At 43.5% G+C, this 19,222-nt stretch overlaps 1 protein-coding gene across 5 annotated transcripts in view; it reads right to left on the bottom strand.

The window, feature by feature from the left end:
* Positions 1-19,222, bottom strand: part of LOC124605117 (transmembrane protein 47) — a 370,579-nt gene that overhangs the window by 45,285 nt on the left and 306,072 nt on the right. Inside the window, exon 2 of one of the 5 annotated variants that reach the window (XM_047136582.1) lies at positions 17,598-17,829. The exons of the other annotated variants lie outside the window; for them this stretch is intronic. Coding sequence (XP_046992538.1) covers positions 17,598-17,621 — 24 coding nt within the window. The 5' untranslated portion in view covers positions 17,622-17,829. The remainder of the gene's footprint in view (positions 1-17,597; positions 17,830-19,222) is intronic. 5 annotated transcript variants of the gene reach the window in all.

Here is a 19,222-nt window from a genome sequence, read left to right as displayed (position 1 = left end):
GTTTTATTTTTTTAAGACCACTTATATTAGTAAACCTCAACGTGTGCTCCCTTGGTAGCTCGGAGAATGTCGAGGCGGTATCCCAGTTCCCGCCAGGTATTTCGTAACGTGTGTTCTGTCACAGTACCCACAGCAGCTTGTATCCCCTAGCCTTCAGTTCGTCGACGTCAGCAACTGGTGCGACAAAGACTCTGTCCTTGATATAGCCCCAGAAAAATAAGTCAAGGAGCGTAATGTCTGGAAAGCGAGGTGGCCAGTGTGTTGGACCGTTCCTTCCAATCAACCGATCTGGAAATGTTTCATCCAGGAAATCACTCACTATCAAAGCCCAGTGGGGGGGGGGGGGGGGGGGCTCCATCTTGCTGGAAAAGTATCCACAGTTGATATTCTTCTAACTGTGGGGCAATGAACTCTTGCAAAGAGTCTAAGTAAACGTTAGCGGTAATGGATTTTTCCGAAGGAAAACGGTCCAAAAACCTTGTTATGCATTGGACCTCACCAAACATTCACCTTTTCGCTGTATCGCTGTAACTGTACAGTAGCCTGCGGAGACTCCGAACCCCATACACGGACATTATGCCTATTTACCATTCCACTGACATGAAAGGTGGATTCATCGGTAAAGCATATGCGATTTAAGTAATCGTTAGCACCATCAAGCCTGTTGAGAATCTCAGTTGCAAATTCATCACGTGTCAGCAGATCATTCGGTTGCAAGGCCTGCACGATTTGCACTTTGTAAGCACGCAACCCAAGCCTTTCATGAAGAAATCTTCACCACACTTGCTTGCGGTACTTGAAGTTCACGTGATGCTTGACGAGTAGATTTCGACGGACTCCGTTGAAACGATTGCCGAACACGATCAACAGCTGCATCACTCACACGAGGCCTGCCACTTCTGGGACGATCTTCAGCGCTGCCTGTTTCGCTAAACTTTGCATACCATCGCTTTATTGATTTAACGTCAGGAGGGCAGGGTCCATAAGAAGCCCGAAATTTACGCTGAACACTGATGGGCGATTTCGTTTCGTGAAACCAAAGCACACATTGCGCTTTCTCCTGCTTCGACGCCATTTCGCTAGCAACTAACTGTGACCTACCAGTCGGTGTTATGGAACACTAGCGCCATTATTGGTCACAACAACTAGTAACACTAACCTATGTAGCGGCATCAAATGTAACTAATTATGTCACCCTGTATATAATCTATTTTAACCTTAATGAGTAGTCTCGAGCGGTTCACAAAGTAATGACTATCATGTTTTTGTAATCCTGTTATCCACAGATACAGAAGCACCAAATTTGTTATTTCTCATAGAACACTGCTGCATGTTCTTTGCAGAGTAGAACCGGCCCTATAAAACTCTTTTGTATCTCTGATGCTGCATAAACACACTGACAACTTGCAGAACCTTGACCACTATTCATTACAGTAAATATCAGCGATGCATTCAAAGATATTCGTGGTAAGAAGATTCACTCCCTCGCCCTGTGCAGGACTGGAAAGGAAAGACGGTAGACTATTTGCTGTACTTTTTCAGATGTCAGATATAACTGAGGTGTAGAAAGAAAATCCTTTGATAAGTTTGATTTCCAGTTGTTTGAGCCATGTCGGCTCGATACTCAAACGATTTCCTCCTCCTAAGATCCTCTTTGCCTCAACGTTGGACCTCGAGAGTAGCGCCCTCGCTAACGATAAAAGCGGGATGCAGGAAGGCTGCGTGATCAGTGAAGTCAGTGAGGAACTGGCGTTTGTTTTGAAAGTGCGAGCGGCTCTTTTGATGTTGCGGGACTCAGCTGTCAAGTCTGATGACGGTGGAGTGGACTTTTGATGGCGCGAGGTCCAATGGTCAAACCTGTCGCAGTTTGGAGCCGACGTCTACTTTAAGCTGTTTCTGACCGGTTTGACACTAGCGGAGGCCCAGTCTCTTGACATCTTAAGGAGCGGAAGAAAGGTCGCGTTCTGCACAAGCTAGTTGAACTGCCTCTCCTCCTCCTCTTTCACCTTCTCGTGGGTTGTGTTTTACCTTCACACACAATCAGTCCCACTACAATAAGATTATTTGATATAAGTGTTTACTGAACGCTTCTGTCTTGCCTGCCTGCGTCCCCCTCCTCACTTTAAAAGTAGTTTGTTACTTACGGAAAAGAACTGTACTTGGTTTCACTGTACGAAAGGTGTTTTATAACTGATGGCAGCTGCGTATGAGATAGTATCTTAAATTAATTTAGTGAAGTTAACTATCTATTATTGTCCATTTAGTGGTCGCTGATCTTGTCCAGAAATCTTAGATCTTGCTGCGTAACATGGTTGTTTAGCAAAACTATGTATTGGCGGCTCTTGTGTTAGCCGCCTCCCTTTAAATGTAATCTGGTGAAACTGTTTATTGACAGCTACTGTCTTGCCTCTCCCCTTCAAATGGCTCTGAGCACTATGGGACTTAACAGCTGAGGTCATCAGTCCCCTAGAACTTAGAACTACTTAAACCTAACTAACCTAAGGACATCACACACATCCATTCCCGGTGCAGGATTCGAACCTGCGACCGTAGCGGTCGCGCGGTTCCAGACTGAAGCGCCTAGAACCGCTCGGCCACTCCGGCCGGCCTCTCCCCTTCAAATTCATTGTTTGCTGCTTATAAAAATCTGTATTCGTGATTTCAATATAATGATACATTGTTTTTATAACTAATTGTAACTGTATACGTGAAATTATCCTCAAACTTCAGTGCATTTCAGCTGACTATAATTGTGAATTAAATTATTACCGGTTGTAACTGTTTAAATAAATCGTATTTTTTGTCATCGGTGTTTTTTTTTATTTTGCTCCTGTTGAACATCGTAGCTCCCATGTGTGGGCACCATCTGAACCTTGACACCCAATTTTCACATACCACTGTTCATCATTAAAGATACATGGGATTCTCCCGAAATTGCAACAGAATTGGCGATTTATTTTTGTCTGAATTGTTAACTATTTCTCCTGTGAAGAAGCTATTATGAAGAACTGCTACATTTCTATTTTTGACAGGTTTCATTTTGCTTTTTTGCCAAAACATAGTATAACTTACACAATAACTATTGCGACATAATCTTGAAACAGAGCGTCTTATTAAACAAGCAATAGGCGGACAGGGAGGTCAATACCTTATGGAGAACTTCACTGTGTTGGTTCGCTGCACCATAAGAGAAGAAATTTCAAGTTCATTTTCATACCAGCAAATAGGTTATTTTCCTATGTTACAAATATGGTTCAGATTGTTCTTATTTGGGGTGATTATTACATTCAAATCACACCTGCGATCAATATTCTCACAAAATATCTTATTTGTAATTAAAGCTTAAAAACCATTACATATCAAGTGTGGTCACATGATCGAAAACGCTCTGTTATTAACTGAGGGTCTGGTGACGTCACAGACTAGGAGTTAAGACGAAGCTATACATGTGTTACAGGAGTGTTAGCCCAAGTTACTAGGTTTTTACGAGCTTTTTCTGCTAATAGTTTAGCTATTTGGTGACGGAGAACGCACTTACAACTTTTAAGTAACAACAGAAAGGAATTTTGTGAACTGCGTACAAACAGACGAGGAGATCCACTACTGGTCGAAAACAAATCACTGGATACAGTAAGCACCGTGAAATACCAGTAATAGGGAACTGAAGCTCAAGGAGAAGAAATGTAACAAAAGCTTTGAGGTTTGCCGATGACGTAATAATCCTGCCAAAGACGACAAATGACTTAGAAAAGCAGTTGAACGGAATGGGTAGCGCATTGGAAAGAAATTACAAGATGATTAATAAAAGTATAGCAAAGGTAATGTCATGTAGCCGAATTATATCAGCTGACGCTGAAGGGATTATATTAGGAAATGAGCCACTGGAAGTAGTAAATGAGTTGTTATTTGCGTAGCAAAATTGCTGATGATAATATAAAGCTTTGGTCTCTTGTTGAGCGTAGAGTTATTGCAGACATGATGCAGGGGTGGTTCCTCCCAAAACCGTAAGGCTGAAATGAAGGAGGAGACGGAAAGAGATTTATAGCGTTATGTATGGGCATGACTTGTTGGGAGTAGTACATCTCGTGCTGCACTTGACGGAATACCGATAGGTATTTGATGTGCGAGTTTCTGTTTCTCGTCTCCGATCCCTGTCGGTTCCTTTTTTTCCCTTTTATCGTCGCTGTTATCACGCCGTGTTAAAAATGGCTCTGAGCACTATGGGACATAACATCTGTGGTCATCAGTCCCCTAGAACTTAGACCTACTTAAACCTAACTAACCTAAGGACATCACACACATCCATGCCCCAGGCATGCAGGATTCGAACCTGCGACCGTAGCGGTCGCGCGGTTCCAGGCTGAAGCGCCTAGAACCGCTCGGACAAAACGACCAGCTATCACGCCGTGTTACATGGCTGCGAGACACATTCCATTCTTTGCAGACTTAAGACACTAACAAATGGGCAACTTCAATCGCGAGTTGGTCATAGGTATGTACAAAACCGATAGCTCCTTTCTGGAGTTCAAGCTTCCACGTCGACCTAAAAAGTGAGAGAGAAAAACAATGATACTGACAACATTGCGAGCGATCTGGCAACGCTGTGTTGCTGAATCCCTTCCAGATGCTCAGCGCGAGTTTCAGCTCGTACAGCCATTACGGGATTTTTGAGAGTGCTGTCAGTAAAGTTTTGTTTTTGTTGCTACTGAAATGGAACTGCGTAATTTAGAGCAACTTTATGCCATCAAGATTTGTATCAAACTTGGGGAATCCGCGCGTGCGACCTCTGGAATGTTGAAACAGGCCTGTGAGAAACATACCTTATCAACAGCACACGTTTTTGGATGACCCAAATCATTTTTGAAAGGCCGAGAACATGTTGAAGATGAACCTTGCTCAGGGAGAAGTTCAAAATCGGACGAAAATGTCGAACGTGTGTGTGCTCTTTTAAGACAAATTGGACAGAAACTGTCAATCGAGTGTTTTACAAAGATGTCCTCGAAAGGCTCGGGAAAACTGCGAATCGAGTGAGACCGGACATTGCTGACGAGTAGATGCTCCATCATGACAACGCCCCGCGTCACACGACCACTTCCATCACGGAATTTTTGACCTCAAAAGGCATTCCTGTTGTTCCACAGCCCCTCAATTCACGTCATGAGTCGTGACTTTCGTTTCCCTAAACTGAAAAATGTCTTAAAAGGGACTCTAGAGAACACTGAAAAGGATGTGGCAGGCTTGTTAAAACCTCTACCAAGTTAAGATATTCAGCGTTGCTACCAAGATTGGGAACAACGACTCCGCCGGTGTATAGCTGCCTAAGGGAACTACTCTGAATCGCACAATATTGTTGCTCGAAAAAATAAATAAATAAATAAATAAAATAAACTTTGGTGGATAAAAAAATCCAGTCATTACTTTTGTCACACACCTCGTAACTTACTGCAATGGTTCCATACTAACGCATACACACAACTAACCGCCATAACTTGCTGGTGGGTCACATAATCGCTACACTCATCTACAGCGCTACAAAGCGACCTGTGTGGTGATTTAATGGGGGTGACTAATATTAATGTCCGGACAGCTCGTACAGAATTGCTGCGGAGCTGTGCGCGATCTTTTCTTGAAAGTGTCAAAACGCTCCACAGTAGCATAACGTATTCGTCATTGCATTAACGTGACTTCGAGCACGTCCTCAAGTCTTACACTTTCTTTGAACGGATGCGAAAAGAACCCTCAGCGCCAAGCGTTCCGGAACAGCGAGCTAAATGCGCGGCGGATTACGACATCAAAGGGCAAATTCTAAACACGCACAAGCCTATTAAGTGTGGGTCACAGGTCAAACACTCCGTCCCTGACTGCCACGGGGGGTGTAGTGTAACTGAAGCCCTGGCACGAGGAACCAGAAATATGTTAAACTTGTGACGCAACCCTTTGTAAGTGCCGACTGCATGCTTGTTTACAGCCTCCTGATGTACGTCGTGTTGCAACTGCCGGCTGAATCTGATGACGGGCCTGCGAGCAGCTGATTGGCGGCATGCGCGTATTCCTAGCCCTGCATGAAGCACTTTTAAAACATCTACGGTCGGAGAAACAATTAGCAGCACAGCTTTTAGGCATGCAGTTGTGGTTGCTGCATCTGAATGACGGCGCACGCAAATTTGTAATCGTACGTTTATAGAACACACGATTTTGTTAAAAATGAAATGTAAAAATATTACTATTCTTGAAGTTTTTCTCTGTCTGAAAATGTAACGTTAGCTAAAATAAAATGACGGCAAACACATTCTAAACACATCCTTCTTTACTGTTGCAGATTGGGTTGCCAACAGTCCCGATTTTGTACGAATCATCCTTACTTTTCTGTAACTGTCCTATGTCCTACATGAGCGAGACGACTTTTTGTTTACTTTTACGGTTTTGTGTTTTTATAGCATACTGCTAAATTTTTAATTTCATATTCTAAAGCTCATCATTTTACTTGTGTTAGTCAAAGCCAGCATGTGTAAAACACACGAGGGAGCAACGAAACAATCGTTTTGAAAGCCAATTGGTTTACCACATCGTTTTCATAACAGTGCCGAACAAGCTTTTATACGTACTTACTAAGTGACCTAATGAAGGAGTATTGGCATGTTTCGTACTTTCAGTGTTGGGTAGGAGTAAAACAATATAATGGTGATTTTAGAGCTTACCAAAGTTCACAATGTTCAGTAGATTATGTGGAAATATAAATAGCAGTGGCAGGGAGAGGGGAGCGACTGCAAATGGGAAATGCATATGGTCGCTGTCATCAGCCTCCGCACCGAATGTCAACTTAGTTTGCGCGATGAGTAGTGATAGCAATGATGACACTCAGAATGAAACCCGAAAGAAAAAAGTGAAAAGGCGGTGATGAAGGGATGGCAAAGTGGGGACAGTTCTAATGTAAGATTCCATTTGTCGGCTTAGAGCAGTGACGTAATGTGTGATGTTTTGTTTATGTCGTAGATTGTAGTACTGAATGCCAAAGGCTCTCTCTGGATGTCTTCGTTACGCGCGTAGGATAATGTGGTACAACTTCGATTCAGGTGCAATTCCAATCAGTATAAGGTTTCCCGCCGTTTTTCAGTTTCGTAGGGCACTTGCCTTTGTGCGGAGTTGAATTTGTTACAGAGATAGAAATTTGTGTTACAAAGATATAAATTATTTCGTGTTGAGGGATAAGTGAGGTTCCCTAGTTTTATGCGCTTTTATAACCTGACTACTTTCTACGTGCTTGTAAATTCTATACTAGTGAGGTTAGAGACATTTTCCGTTCCCAGGTGATCTGAGGCATCTGTAGATAACGACTGCGTGACATTTGCTGCCATCTCTAGGCACCGTTCAGTACTATTTACTCTGATTTCACTCTCGCGATGAGAAATTATACAGGGCTATTACAAATGATTGAAACGATTTCATAAATTCACTGTAGCTCCATTCATTGACATATGGTCACGACACACTACAGACACGTAGAAAAACTCAAAGTTTTGTTCGGCTGAAGCCGCACTTCAGTTTTCTGCCGCCAGAGCGCTCGAGAGCGCAGTGAGACAAAATGGCGACAGGAGCCGAGAAAGCGTATGTCGAGCTTGAAATGCACTCACATCAGTAAATCGCAACAGTGCAACGACACTTCAGGACCAAGTTCAACAAAGATCCACCAACTGCTAACTCCATTCGGCGATGGTATGCGCAGTTTAAAGCTTCTGGATGCCTCTGTAAGGGGTAATCAACGGGCCGGCATGCAGTGAGCGAAGAAACGGTTGAACGCGTGCGGGCAAGTTTCACGCGTAGCCCGCGGAAGTAGACGAATAAATCAAGCAGGGAGCTAAACGTACCACAGCCGACGGTTTGGAAAATCTTACAGAAAAGGCTAAAGCAGAAGCCTTACCGTTTACAATTGCTACAAGCCCTGACACCCGATGACAAAGTCAAACACTTTGAATTTTCGGCGCGGTTGCAACAGCTCACGGAAGAGGATGCTTTCAGCGGGAAACTTGTTTTCAGTGATGAAGCAACATTTTTTCTTAATGGTGAAGTGAACAGACACAACGTGCGAATCTGGGCGGCAAAGAATCCTCACGCATTCGTTCAGCAAATTCGCAATTCACCAAAAGTTAACGTGTTTAGTGCAATCTCACGATTTAAAGTTTACGGCCCCTTTTTCTTCTGCGATAAAAAGGTTACAGGACACGTGTATCTGGACATGCTGGAAAATTGGCTCATGCCAGAACTGGAGACCGACAGCGCCGACTTCATCTTTCAACAGGATGGTGCTCCACCGCACTTCCATCATGATGTTCGGCATTTCTTAAACAGGAGATTGGAAAACCGATGGATCGGTCGTGGTGGAGATCATAATCAGCAATTCATGTCATGGCCTCCACGCTCTCCCGACTTAACCCATGCGATTTCTTTCTGTGGGGTTATGTGAAAGATTCAGTGTTTAAACGTCCTCTACCAAGAAACGTGCCAGAACTGCGGGCTCGCATCAACGATGCTTTCGAACTCATTGATGGGGACATGCTGCGCTGAGTGTGGGAGGAACTTGATTATCGGCTTGATGTCTGCCGAATCACTAAAGGGGCACATATCGAACATTTGTGAATGCCTAAAAAAACTGAGTTTTTGTATGTGTGTGCAAAGCATTGTGAAAATATCTCAAATAATAAAGTTATTGTAGAGCTGTGAAATCGCTTCAATCATTTGTAATAACCCTGTATACAGCTTCGATTCCCTAGTAAAATCAACGCAGTTCTTTAGCTTGGTCCGCCAAGGCTGGTTCCAGTTGATATATTATAAACAATTACTACAAATAAGTTCTGTATATTCAAACATTTTCTCTCGCGAGTTTTTAAAGCAAATCCTCATTTTTTTTCTCTTAGGTGTCCCAAAAACGATTAGATATGAAAATCTGTAATAAACAGAGTCCAACTGCATTACACAGGACAATAATGAGTGAAATGGATGGACATTTGAGCCTTCGAGTTGCATCTTAATTATACACTTCTGCACGGTAAAGTGCGAATTAAAAAAAAAAATGCAAGCTGGATTACCTCCACCTACAAAAAACAGAACTGGTCATCCAACGGTACTCAATTGTGAAATGGAAGATGCTCTGGTCCTGAGAGATTTATTTCAACAACGGTGAGGATACAGTCCGTCACCACTCCAGTCATGAAAAGCTGCATTTCGGTTGGCGGAGAATAATAATTTTAAACATCCATGGAACTTAGAAAGCACTACTACTAATCGTTTAGGATTCTGTAAAACAGTGGAGTCAGTACGTATTTCTTCAGCATGTTTTTTCCTCTTTTCTCTTATAATGTTGCTTATCTTGTACTGTAATGATTTTGCGTGTACATATGCAATGCAATGTATTACGTAGAACCAATACTGTTATTTACTGTTTAATGTTAATTTCATTTACGTAATTTCGTTGTAATTCTAGGAGCTTTGGCTCGGTAGGAAAATTAATATCCGTGAACAATACAGGTGCACCAAAAAGAATCATCAGATTTGAAAAAATAATGACTATTGTGTTATTTGAGAGATGTATGTGAACAACGTACTGTTGGAAAGACCAAACACTCTAGTTAAACATACGAGTTCCCACCAAGTAGCAGCAGTGTACATCCACTTCAGTTCCAGAAAAATCCACTTCAGTTCCAGAAAAAATGACGTCGCGACAACAGAAAGCGTTTTGTGTTCTATGTTTTGCGCAGTGCGGGTCAGTAATAACTATTCAACGTGACTTTCGTATTAGGTGTGGTGTGGATCCTCCTACAGCACAGAGCCTTAGACGATGGACTGAGCAACTCAAAATGGCTCTGAGCACTATGGGACTCAACTGCTGTGGTCATCAGTCCCCTAGAACTTAGAACTACTTAAACCTAACTAACCTAAGGACATCACACAACACCCAGTCATCACGAGGCGGAGAAAATCCCTGACCCCACCGGGAATCGAACCCGGGCGCGGGAAAACTGAGCAGCGCCACACTGGCATCTAAAGTGTGGGAATTTTTAAATCGAAGGATTACTGAACGATGGATTTGTCGCACAGGACGAATTATTTCGGCCTTACATTACTAGCCTCCAAGGTCATCGGACCTGACAGAATATGATTATTTCTAGTAGCGGTTTATAAAATAATCTGTTTGTGTGTCTCCGTTACTAACAATAATGAATGAACTGAGACATCGCTTAACATCAGCTATGGAAGCTGTAACTCAAGACATGATCGCTGCAGTTTGGGAAGAATCTGAATACCGCACTGACACATACCGTGCATCTAGGGGGGGGGGGGGGCATATTGGATACGTATGAGAAGGTACGGAAAAAAACTTTCTGAATTTCCCGTTCATCAAAAAACAAAATTCACTGCATATGGCATATGTTTAATAGTTTCAGAAATATAGACGTGAGTGTATATTGAACCGGGGACCTAGAAACGACGGAGAGGATTCGTCGCCGCTTGTAGCCCTCATGGTTCACAACTCCACAACAGGCTACAGCAGTCCACTCACCCCACCGCCGCCCCACATCGAAGCCATGGTTACTGTGCGGTTCGGCCCCCAGTGGACTCCCCCGGGAACGTCTCATACCAGACGAGTGTAACCCCAAATGTGTGTGTGGTGGAGTAATTATGGTGTACACATTCGTGGAGACAGCGTTTGCGCAGCAGTCGCCATACTGTAACTGAGGCTGAATAAGGGGAACCAGCCCGCATTCGCCGTGACAGATGGAAATCCGCCTTTAAAACCATCCACAGGCCGGCCGGTACACCGGACCTCGACACTAATCCGCCGGGCGGATTCGTGCCGGGGACCGGCACGCCTTCTCGCTCAGGAAGCAGCGCGTTAGACCGCGCGGGCGAATACAGATGTGCCAAATAGGATGATTCTTTTGATACACCCTGTATTATGAAGAGACTATTGAGGAGCGATGGCGAGCTATGTCGGTTTGCAACTACTACGAGCCAAGTTGACTATTACGAGTGAAACGGACTGTCTTCGTTTCGGGCAGTGAGGTGTCTATGGTCTGGTTTGGTATGCTCAAAACTGTATTGGGATCTGTGAGAGGGCCGAGATCTTTAACGGTTTAATTTAGGTGAAGTGAACAATAAACGGGCGGACTGCGCATCGGGGGGTTGATGCTCCGCCGGCCGACCACAGTCGTTTCTAGGAATCTGCATTCTTGGTATTAAATTAACTCGAGTGACCTCGTCCCGTTCTGCTTTTTGACCAGTGACTTTTTATTTTGGTGTACTCTGACGGATCGGCGATCAGCGAGACAACGGAGCGTCGGCACAAGAGATCTTGCAGCAGTCGTCTCAGGTAGGAAGCTGCAGAACGCCCATCTCTGCAGTCACACAGTCGACTGTAAACCGACATTTCATTGCTGCGGAGTATCAGTACAAGTAAACTCATATTGTCAAATATCAGCGAAGTGTGTTACGTAGATTCAGTCAATTTTCATTTTACTTTTTGACAGTTCTCCATCAGTAACACATCGAATTAAAACTATTTTTGTTCTGTTAAGGTCAATTTCAATGTCGGAGCCTTACGTAGTTGTAACGTAACAAAGAGTGTTGGCCCGATGTTTACAAATCTCTCTTACTACAAGCCCTTTGCTGTTGGTAACGACTTACCGAAGTAAACAAATGAATAAACAGTGCGACAATTACTCAGCGTTGTGTGTATTTTGCAGCACACGTGTCCGACTGCTGTTTCCATTTTCTAGACCATAACAATAAATACGTCTGCCATTTTCCGTGTGGGGTAATAGGCTTCCATTACGCTGGAACTAGAATATAAAAGCATTTCACAAACTTATCAAGACACAAACTAGTTCCATTAAAAGTAAAGTATACGCTGCGCTTAGAACTGAATACGGTTTTCCCAGTGCCAAAACCAACAGATGTTTACAGCACGCTGTATCCATGGACAATAACAGCGTAATGTGTCCTCATTCCCGTACTGCCCTCAGTAGGTCGTTCGTAAGTTACTTTTGTGCGCTTTTGAGAACGGCAACCGCGTGCTCGAGTTTTCATTGTCGTTTTAAGTCTTAGTCTGAATCAGTTCATCAGCATCCATTTTTATAAGCAGCTTTGAGAAGAGTAAAAGCAGATTCTTACGTTCGAATAGTGTCGCCCCTATTTACATTCCAAAACCAAAGGAAGACAGAATTCATACCAAACAAAACAGCGCACCGGAAAAATATGGAAATGGTACATTGCACTGATTGAAATGTGTTTCGTAGAAAGCTTAAATGTTACCGTTAACTTCAAAATATCTTCTAAGTGCCTGCAATTGAAGCTCATTATTACACGCTTTCATTTCTTTTAATGTGTATCATCATGTCAGTTAGGGCATCTAAACAATTTATTCTTTTTAAAATTTGGTGATTAAAACGTAATAGAAATCTACGGCTTAACACTGCTACACTCCTACAATGTAGCTTATTGACACGGCTTGCTCTGAGTAGCCAACAGAAAAATCACAAGTCTGCTGTCACCCGCAGATTTCGGATACTTATCAGGGTACTGCCATCCCCCCTTACAACTTTTTAAACATTGGAGTAGCGCGCGACCGCTAGCGATCAGTACGGACTTTGTCGCCAGCACGGGCGAGAGTGTACGTGTCGGGGCGGACATCCGCAGCCAGACAGTGCCTTATCGGTAAATTGTGTTATGCTGAATCTCGTAATGCTTCTGATGTTACAAATTTTATTGCAATGTGGCTTGAATGTTGTGAAGAATCGGGTGAAAGTATTCTTATATAAGTGTGCTGTACACTGATAATCCAAAACATTAAGACCATTGCCCATCGCGGCGCTGGATGCCGCCTTGTGCCGTTGCGGTCACGTGGCGCGGTAACAAAAGTATGTAAGCGGAGCGACACGGACAGGGGGTCACCCTAGCGAAGATGTGGGCTGCAAATGAGGGAAAAGGGCAGGTTATTATTACGTAAAGCCTATTAACAAATATCTCAAAAACGACGAGGCTAGTCGAATGTTCACGTGCTACTGTCGTGAGCATCTACGGAAGGAGGTAGGACGAGAGTGAAACTACCACTAGGCGCTAAATGGGTGGACGTCAATGACGCAGAACGTGGGGTTCAGAGGTTTGTCTATTTGGTAAAGTGCTATTGATGGCGATCTGCAGCATCTCTGCCGAAAGAGCACAATGCTGGTGTACGCAGAACTGTTTCGGAGCACACCGTTCATCGTACATTGTTGAACATGGAGCTCCGCAGCAGACCACTCGTAAGTGTTCATATGCTGACCTAACGTCGTCGTCAATTACGACTTCAGTGGGCAAGGAACCGTAGGGACCTTGACCGTCGATCAACGGAAACGTGTCAGCTCTTCGGGTGACACACATTTTTGCTACACTGGTCGATGGTCATATCCAGAAACTCCATCATCGAGGCTCGAAAGATTCGGCGCTCCACAAACGCTGGCTGTTGAGAGTAGTATTATGCTACGAGAGACATTCTCCTAGGCTTGCATAGGACCTGCCTTAGTAATCGAAGTCACGCTGACAGCTGCGAATCACCTGCGTCCCTTCAGGGTTGATGTCTTCCTCGATAGCGATGTCATCTTTCAGCAGTACAATTGTTCGTGTCTTTGAGCCAGAACCGTGCTACTATGGTTTGAGGTGCATTATAACTCAATTTGGCGTCTCGGTGACCAAATTCGCCCGATGTAAATCCTACGGAATCCGTCTGGGTCGTTAAATGGCATCATCACCGCGTACGAAAATCAACGGTCCATTATTTACGCGAATTACATGACCTGTGCGTAGACATCTAATGTCTCATACCTCCACGAACCTACCAACAGTGGGTTATTTCGTTTCGAAGACGGGCAAGCACGCTATTAAACAGGTGGTCATAATGTTTTGGCTCTTGCGCCGTCGCCCGCTGGTTTATTGTAGCAATCACGAATTCTTATCGATAGGGTTGTGACTGCATTACAGAGAAACTTCAGTAACAGTACCGGACTGAACTGTGTCTCTTGTGTGGACTACAATATTATTAATGAACTTTATCGAGGGACTAGGTCGCAAAATATTCTGAACTTGCTCGTCCTATAATGGAAGAATAATTTGTACCCAAACGCGTGATTAGCTGTTTTTAAATCTACAGTGCGCTTTGTTATATCACTGAAGGATTGTCATAATATAGGAGAGCATATGGAAGACACCGGCTGTAAATAATGGCAAGCTACAGTCGGTGGGAAACAAAGTTACTGTATGCAAAACATGGTAAGTTGGTTCACATGGCTCTGAGCACTATGGGACTTAACATCTGAGGTCATCAGTCCTCTAGAACTTAGAACTACTTAAACCTAATTAACCTAAGGACATCACACACATCCATACCCGAGGTAGGATTCGAACCTGCGACCGTAGCGGTCTCGCGGTCCCAGACTGAAGCGCCTAGAACCGCTCGGCCACCACGGCCGGCAAAACATGGTAAGTGATGTGCTTTATTCGGATTAGTTGATACTTCCAAGACAAACCATGGAATGGCAGCTCTATCTCCAATTTCAGATTCTGAATAATGGCAACTTTGTCAGGATGCGTGCATGTAAACAATGATGCCAGCAAAACAGCTGCTAGCAGTAGAACGCGAGCGGTGTTCGTGACAGGAAAATGCTTTTCAGGGGCGATTTTTACGAAAATGAGGATGTGGATAATTACAACTCGGATAAAGAGCCAGAATATGTTCCTGAACGCAAATGCGCTTTAAAATTTTTTGCTGATCAGGTAAATGTAATAAGCAAGTAAACAACGTTAAGATTCAACTCTCACCCTAGTTTAGGTAAGTTTACAAGACAGGATGATGGTGTAAATGTCCACCTACCACTTTGACATAAGACCAAAATTTCTTAAGATTTTCTGCCAAGTCAGTACATAGAACTTTCCTTTCGAATTCGTTGAACGCCTCTCGCATAGACCTCCTCAGATTACATTTCGCTTCGTGTAATTTTTGTTAGTCTGCAAGGCTTTGGCTATGTTTATGTTTGCTGTGGAGTTCCCTTTGCTTCCGTAGCATTTTTCTAACTCGGTTGTTGTACCACGGCGGCTCGTTTCCATCTCTTACGATCTTGCTTGGCACATACTCATCTAATGCATATTGTACGATGGTTTTGAACTTTGTCCACTGATCCTCAACACTATCTGTACTTGAGACAAAACTTTTGTGTTGAGCCGTCAAGTACTCTGAAATCTGCTTTTTGTCACTTTTGCTAAACAGAAAAATCTTCCTACCTTTTTTAACATTTCTATTTACGACTGAAATCACCGATGCTGTAACCGCTTATGATCGCTGATTCCCTGTTTTGCGTTAACTGTTTCACATAGTTCAGGTTTGTCTGTCACCAGAAGGTCTAATATGTTATCGCCACGAGTCGGTGCTCTGTTTAACTGCTCAAGGTACTTTTCAGATAATGCACTTAAAAAAAAAAATTCACTGGATTCTTTGTCTCTGCCACCCGTTATAAACGTTTGAGTCTCCCAGTCTATATCTGGTAAATTAAAATCTCCACCGAAAACTATAACATGGTCGAGAAATCTACTCGAAATATTTTCCAAATTTTCCTTCAGGTGTTCTGCCACAACAGCTGCTGAGCCACGTGGCCTATAGAGACATCCAATTGCCATGTTTGAGCCTGCTTTATCCGTGACCTTCACCCAAATTATTTCACATTTCGGATCTCCGTCAATTTCCTTCGATACTATTGCACTTTTTATCGCTATAAACACGCCACGACCCCCCCCCCCTCCGCCCCCGCTCCACTGTCCAGCCTGTCTCTGCGGTATATATTCCAATCTGAGAATGAGATTTTCCCTCTGCAGCGGAGCGTGCGCTGATATGAAACTTCCTGGCAGATTAAAACTGTGTGCCGGATCGAGACTCGAACTCGGGACCTTGCCTTTCGCGGGCAAATGCTCTGCCATCTGAGCAGACAGTTTTAATCTGCCAGGAAGTTTCATATCAGCGCACACTCCGCTGCAGAGTGGAAATCTCATTCTGGAAACATCCCCCGGTTGTGGCTAAGCCATGTCTCCGCAATATCCTTTCTTTCAGGAGTGCTAGTTCCGCAAGGTTCGCAGGAGAGCTTCTGCAAAGTTTGGAAGGTAGGAGACGAGGTACTGGCAGAATAGAAGCTGTGAGGACGGGTCGTGAGTCGTGCTTGGGTAGCTCAGATGGCAGAGGACTTGCCCGCGAAAGGCAAAGGTCCCGAGTTCGAGTCTCGGTCGGGCACACAGTTTTAATCTGCCAGGAAGTTTTATTTCAGTCTGAGTTTAGAATTTCATTACTGTTTACATCTGGTTTCAGCCAACTTTCCGTCCCTAGTACTATGTGGGCATTGTGACCGTTTATTAATGAGAGAAGTTCTGGGATCTTTCTATAGTAAAAGTTGTAATGGGTTGTAACAAAACCGTTTTGACTTTATCGGAGATGAAATACTATTACTTTATTCACACAGCTTCTTGTATTCTCTCCTGAACTGTGATCTTAAATAGAGCATTTTTTTCTACATCTCGCTGTAGCTTTTTTTTTTGTCAAATGCTAGATAGCATCCCACTTTCTGCTTCTGTAGTCTTGGTATGTCACATCCCAAAGACTGAGAAGACTTGAAATATACAGTGTTCTCTCCAGGACAGCAAATATAAACTGACTCGGAAAATGTACTCACTAAAACAAGTCGCGCAACTTCTGCACCGTGACAGTCGCGGAACAGCCCCAAAACTTGTCCTGTGATTCGGGTTATCCGACTCTGTCGCTAGGTGTATAACCTACTGCACCTTGCACGTTAGACAAGTAATAAATTAAGAACTCTTGTTCGTGTATTAAATACTTGTCTTTTGTATTCAAATAAATCGCATGTACACCTCCGAATGCAAAGGAGGCACTACCTGTGAAAACAGTTGAATTGAATGATTTTCATTTTTCTGTAGCACGTTTTTCTTACCTTTGTGTCGTTTAAGTAAGACTCATTCCTTCAGAGTTGAGAATAATTTGTGAACTACATGAATTGTGGTTCAAAAGAATATTTATTTCAAAATGTATTCCAATTCTATGAAATGTATTACGTGGAGACGAAGTCCGATATAACAATAGAAAACTATAGCTGAAGGAAGTATTTGTTAACTACGACTGTGTGTTAAGTTGGCGGTAAACTATTTATGACAAGGTATTTTACTGGCTTGCTCAGCATCAAACGCGTCTTTATGTTTTATGTGGAACTAAATATGTGTCGTAAACACCTAGCGAATTTCTCCAGCAGGTGTCACTTGTATGATTAGGTAGTGGAACATTCCAGAAACAGTTTTGCAGTTTTTTTCTTTCCCACAGATAACCCGTGGAACGCTACAGTGAGCGGCTTAACAAAACACTACCGATCCACAAGGATAGGCGCCTGCATAGATACTGGCTTAAGGTCAGTTTTGACAAGTTGCCGGTATGACGAACAGTGGCACATTCCTCGGCGGGCGGCCTCACGCTCCGCGCGCCGCGGCACGCCCCCGCGCCCCACGCACGCTCGCTCACTCACCTGCGCTATCTGGTTGGCCGCCATGGCGACCGCGGGTGTCGCCCCAGCTGTGGCCGTCACGATGGCCGCATGCGCGTGCTGCTCATCCAGGGGTCGCCCTCCTCCTACACTTTACGGGCAAACTTAGGGGGCGCCGCCGCCGCCGGCCGGCCGGGCTCCACAGCGAGAAACTCGAGGATCGACAACATGCGTGGCTGCTTCGCAATTTCCTGCCGTCTGCAGCGCGACGGCGCTGAACAGAATTACGCCTTGGTGAAAACAAGCACCTCTTCTCGAATTTTTTTTATCTGTTTTGTTTTTGTGACGCTAAATTAAAACATCACTGTTATAGAGAACAAGATATCGCAACGAGACACCTGGAACTGACAACTGAATTGTCGAGATTCCTTCGAGAACATCTCACGACAAAACTATTCCACCTAGTATGCAAGACTGATGAGATATGCGAAATATCCCTCACAGTTCAAGAATAATTTGATAATTCCAAAAACGGCATGCTTGATGACAGGTGTGAATACCACCAGCTTATCAGTCTTATAAGTCAGGAATGAAAATTATTGACACGAACTATTTACAGAAGAATGAAGCCGATCTTGAGTAACACTAGTTTGAGCTCCAGTAAAATGTACCAACTTGCAAAGCAACACTGAACTGCTACTAATCCAAGAAGATAAGTTAAAGAAAGGTAAACCTGCGTTTATAGAATTTGTAGATTTAGACTAAGCTTTTGGAACTTAAGTGGACTACACACTTCGAAATTCTGAATGTAATACGGATAACACACAGGGAGCGAAGGTTGTCTAAAACTTGTAAAGAAACCAGTCTGCAGTTAAAAGGGTCGAGGAACACGAATGAGAGTGATGCTTTAGAAGGGAATGAGACAGGGTTGGCGCCACTCCTCGAAATTATTCAATCTGTATACTGAACACGCAATAAAGGAAGCCAAGTAAAAATCTGAGAGGCAAATTAAATTTCAGGACAAGAAATAAAAACTTTGAGGCTTGCCGATGACATTGTAATTTGTCAGGGACACCAAATAACTGAAGAGCAGTTGAACTGAATGGATCCTCTCTTGAAACGCTGTTACAAGATGAACATGAACTAAAGTAATACAAGGGCTATGAGATGCAGTCGAATTAAATCAGGCGATGCTGAGGGAATTAAGTTAGCAAATGACATATTAGAAGTAACCCACGAGTTCAACTTTTTTTGCGCAGAAAAAAAAAACTGATCATGGCCGAAGTAGAGACGTAAAATGCAACTGGCAATAACACAGGCTTTTCTAAAAATGAGAAATTTGTTGACATCGAATTTAACTGAGGCGTTAGGTCTTTTCCGAAGATATTCGTCTTGATTATAGCCTTGTACGGAAGAGCAACGCAGACAGTAAGTAATTCATATAAGACGAGGTTAGGAGCTTTTGAAATGTCATGCTGCAGAGAACTTCGTAAGTTTAGATCTACTGACCGGATAACTAGCGAAGAAGTATTGAATCGAACGGAGCGGGAAAGACATTTATCGCACAATTAGACTAAAAGAAGAGATCAGTCGATAGAAGTTTTCATGAGACATAAAAGAATAGTCAGCCGGTTGGGGGGGGGGGGGAGGGGGGGGGGGAAGTGAGT

The sequence above is a fragment of the Schistocerca americana genome, chromosome 3, assembly GCF_021461395.2.
Source record: "Schistocerca americana isolate TAMUIC-IGC-003095 chromosome 3, iqSchAmer2.1, whole genome shotgun sequence".
NCBI lineage: Eukaryota > Metazoa > Arthropoda > Insecta > Orthoptera > Acrididae > Schistocerca > Schistocerca americana.
The sequence above is the reverse complement of the archived record's forward strand: the minus strand, read 5'-3'. Positions and strand labels throughout refer to the sequence as shown.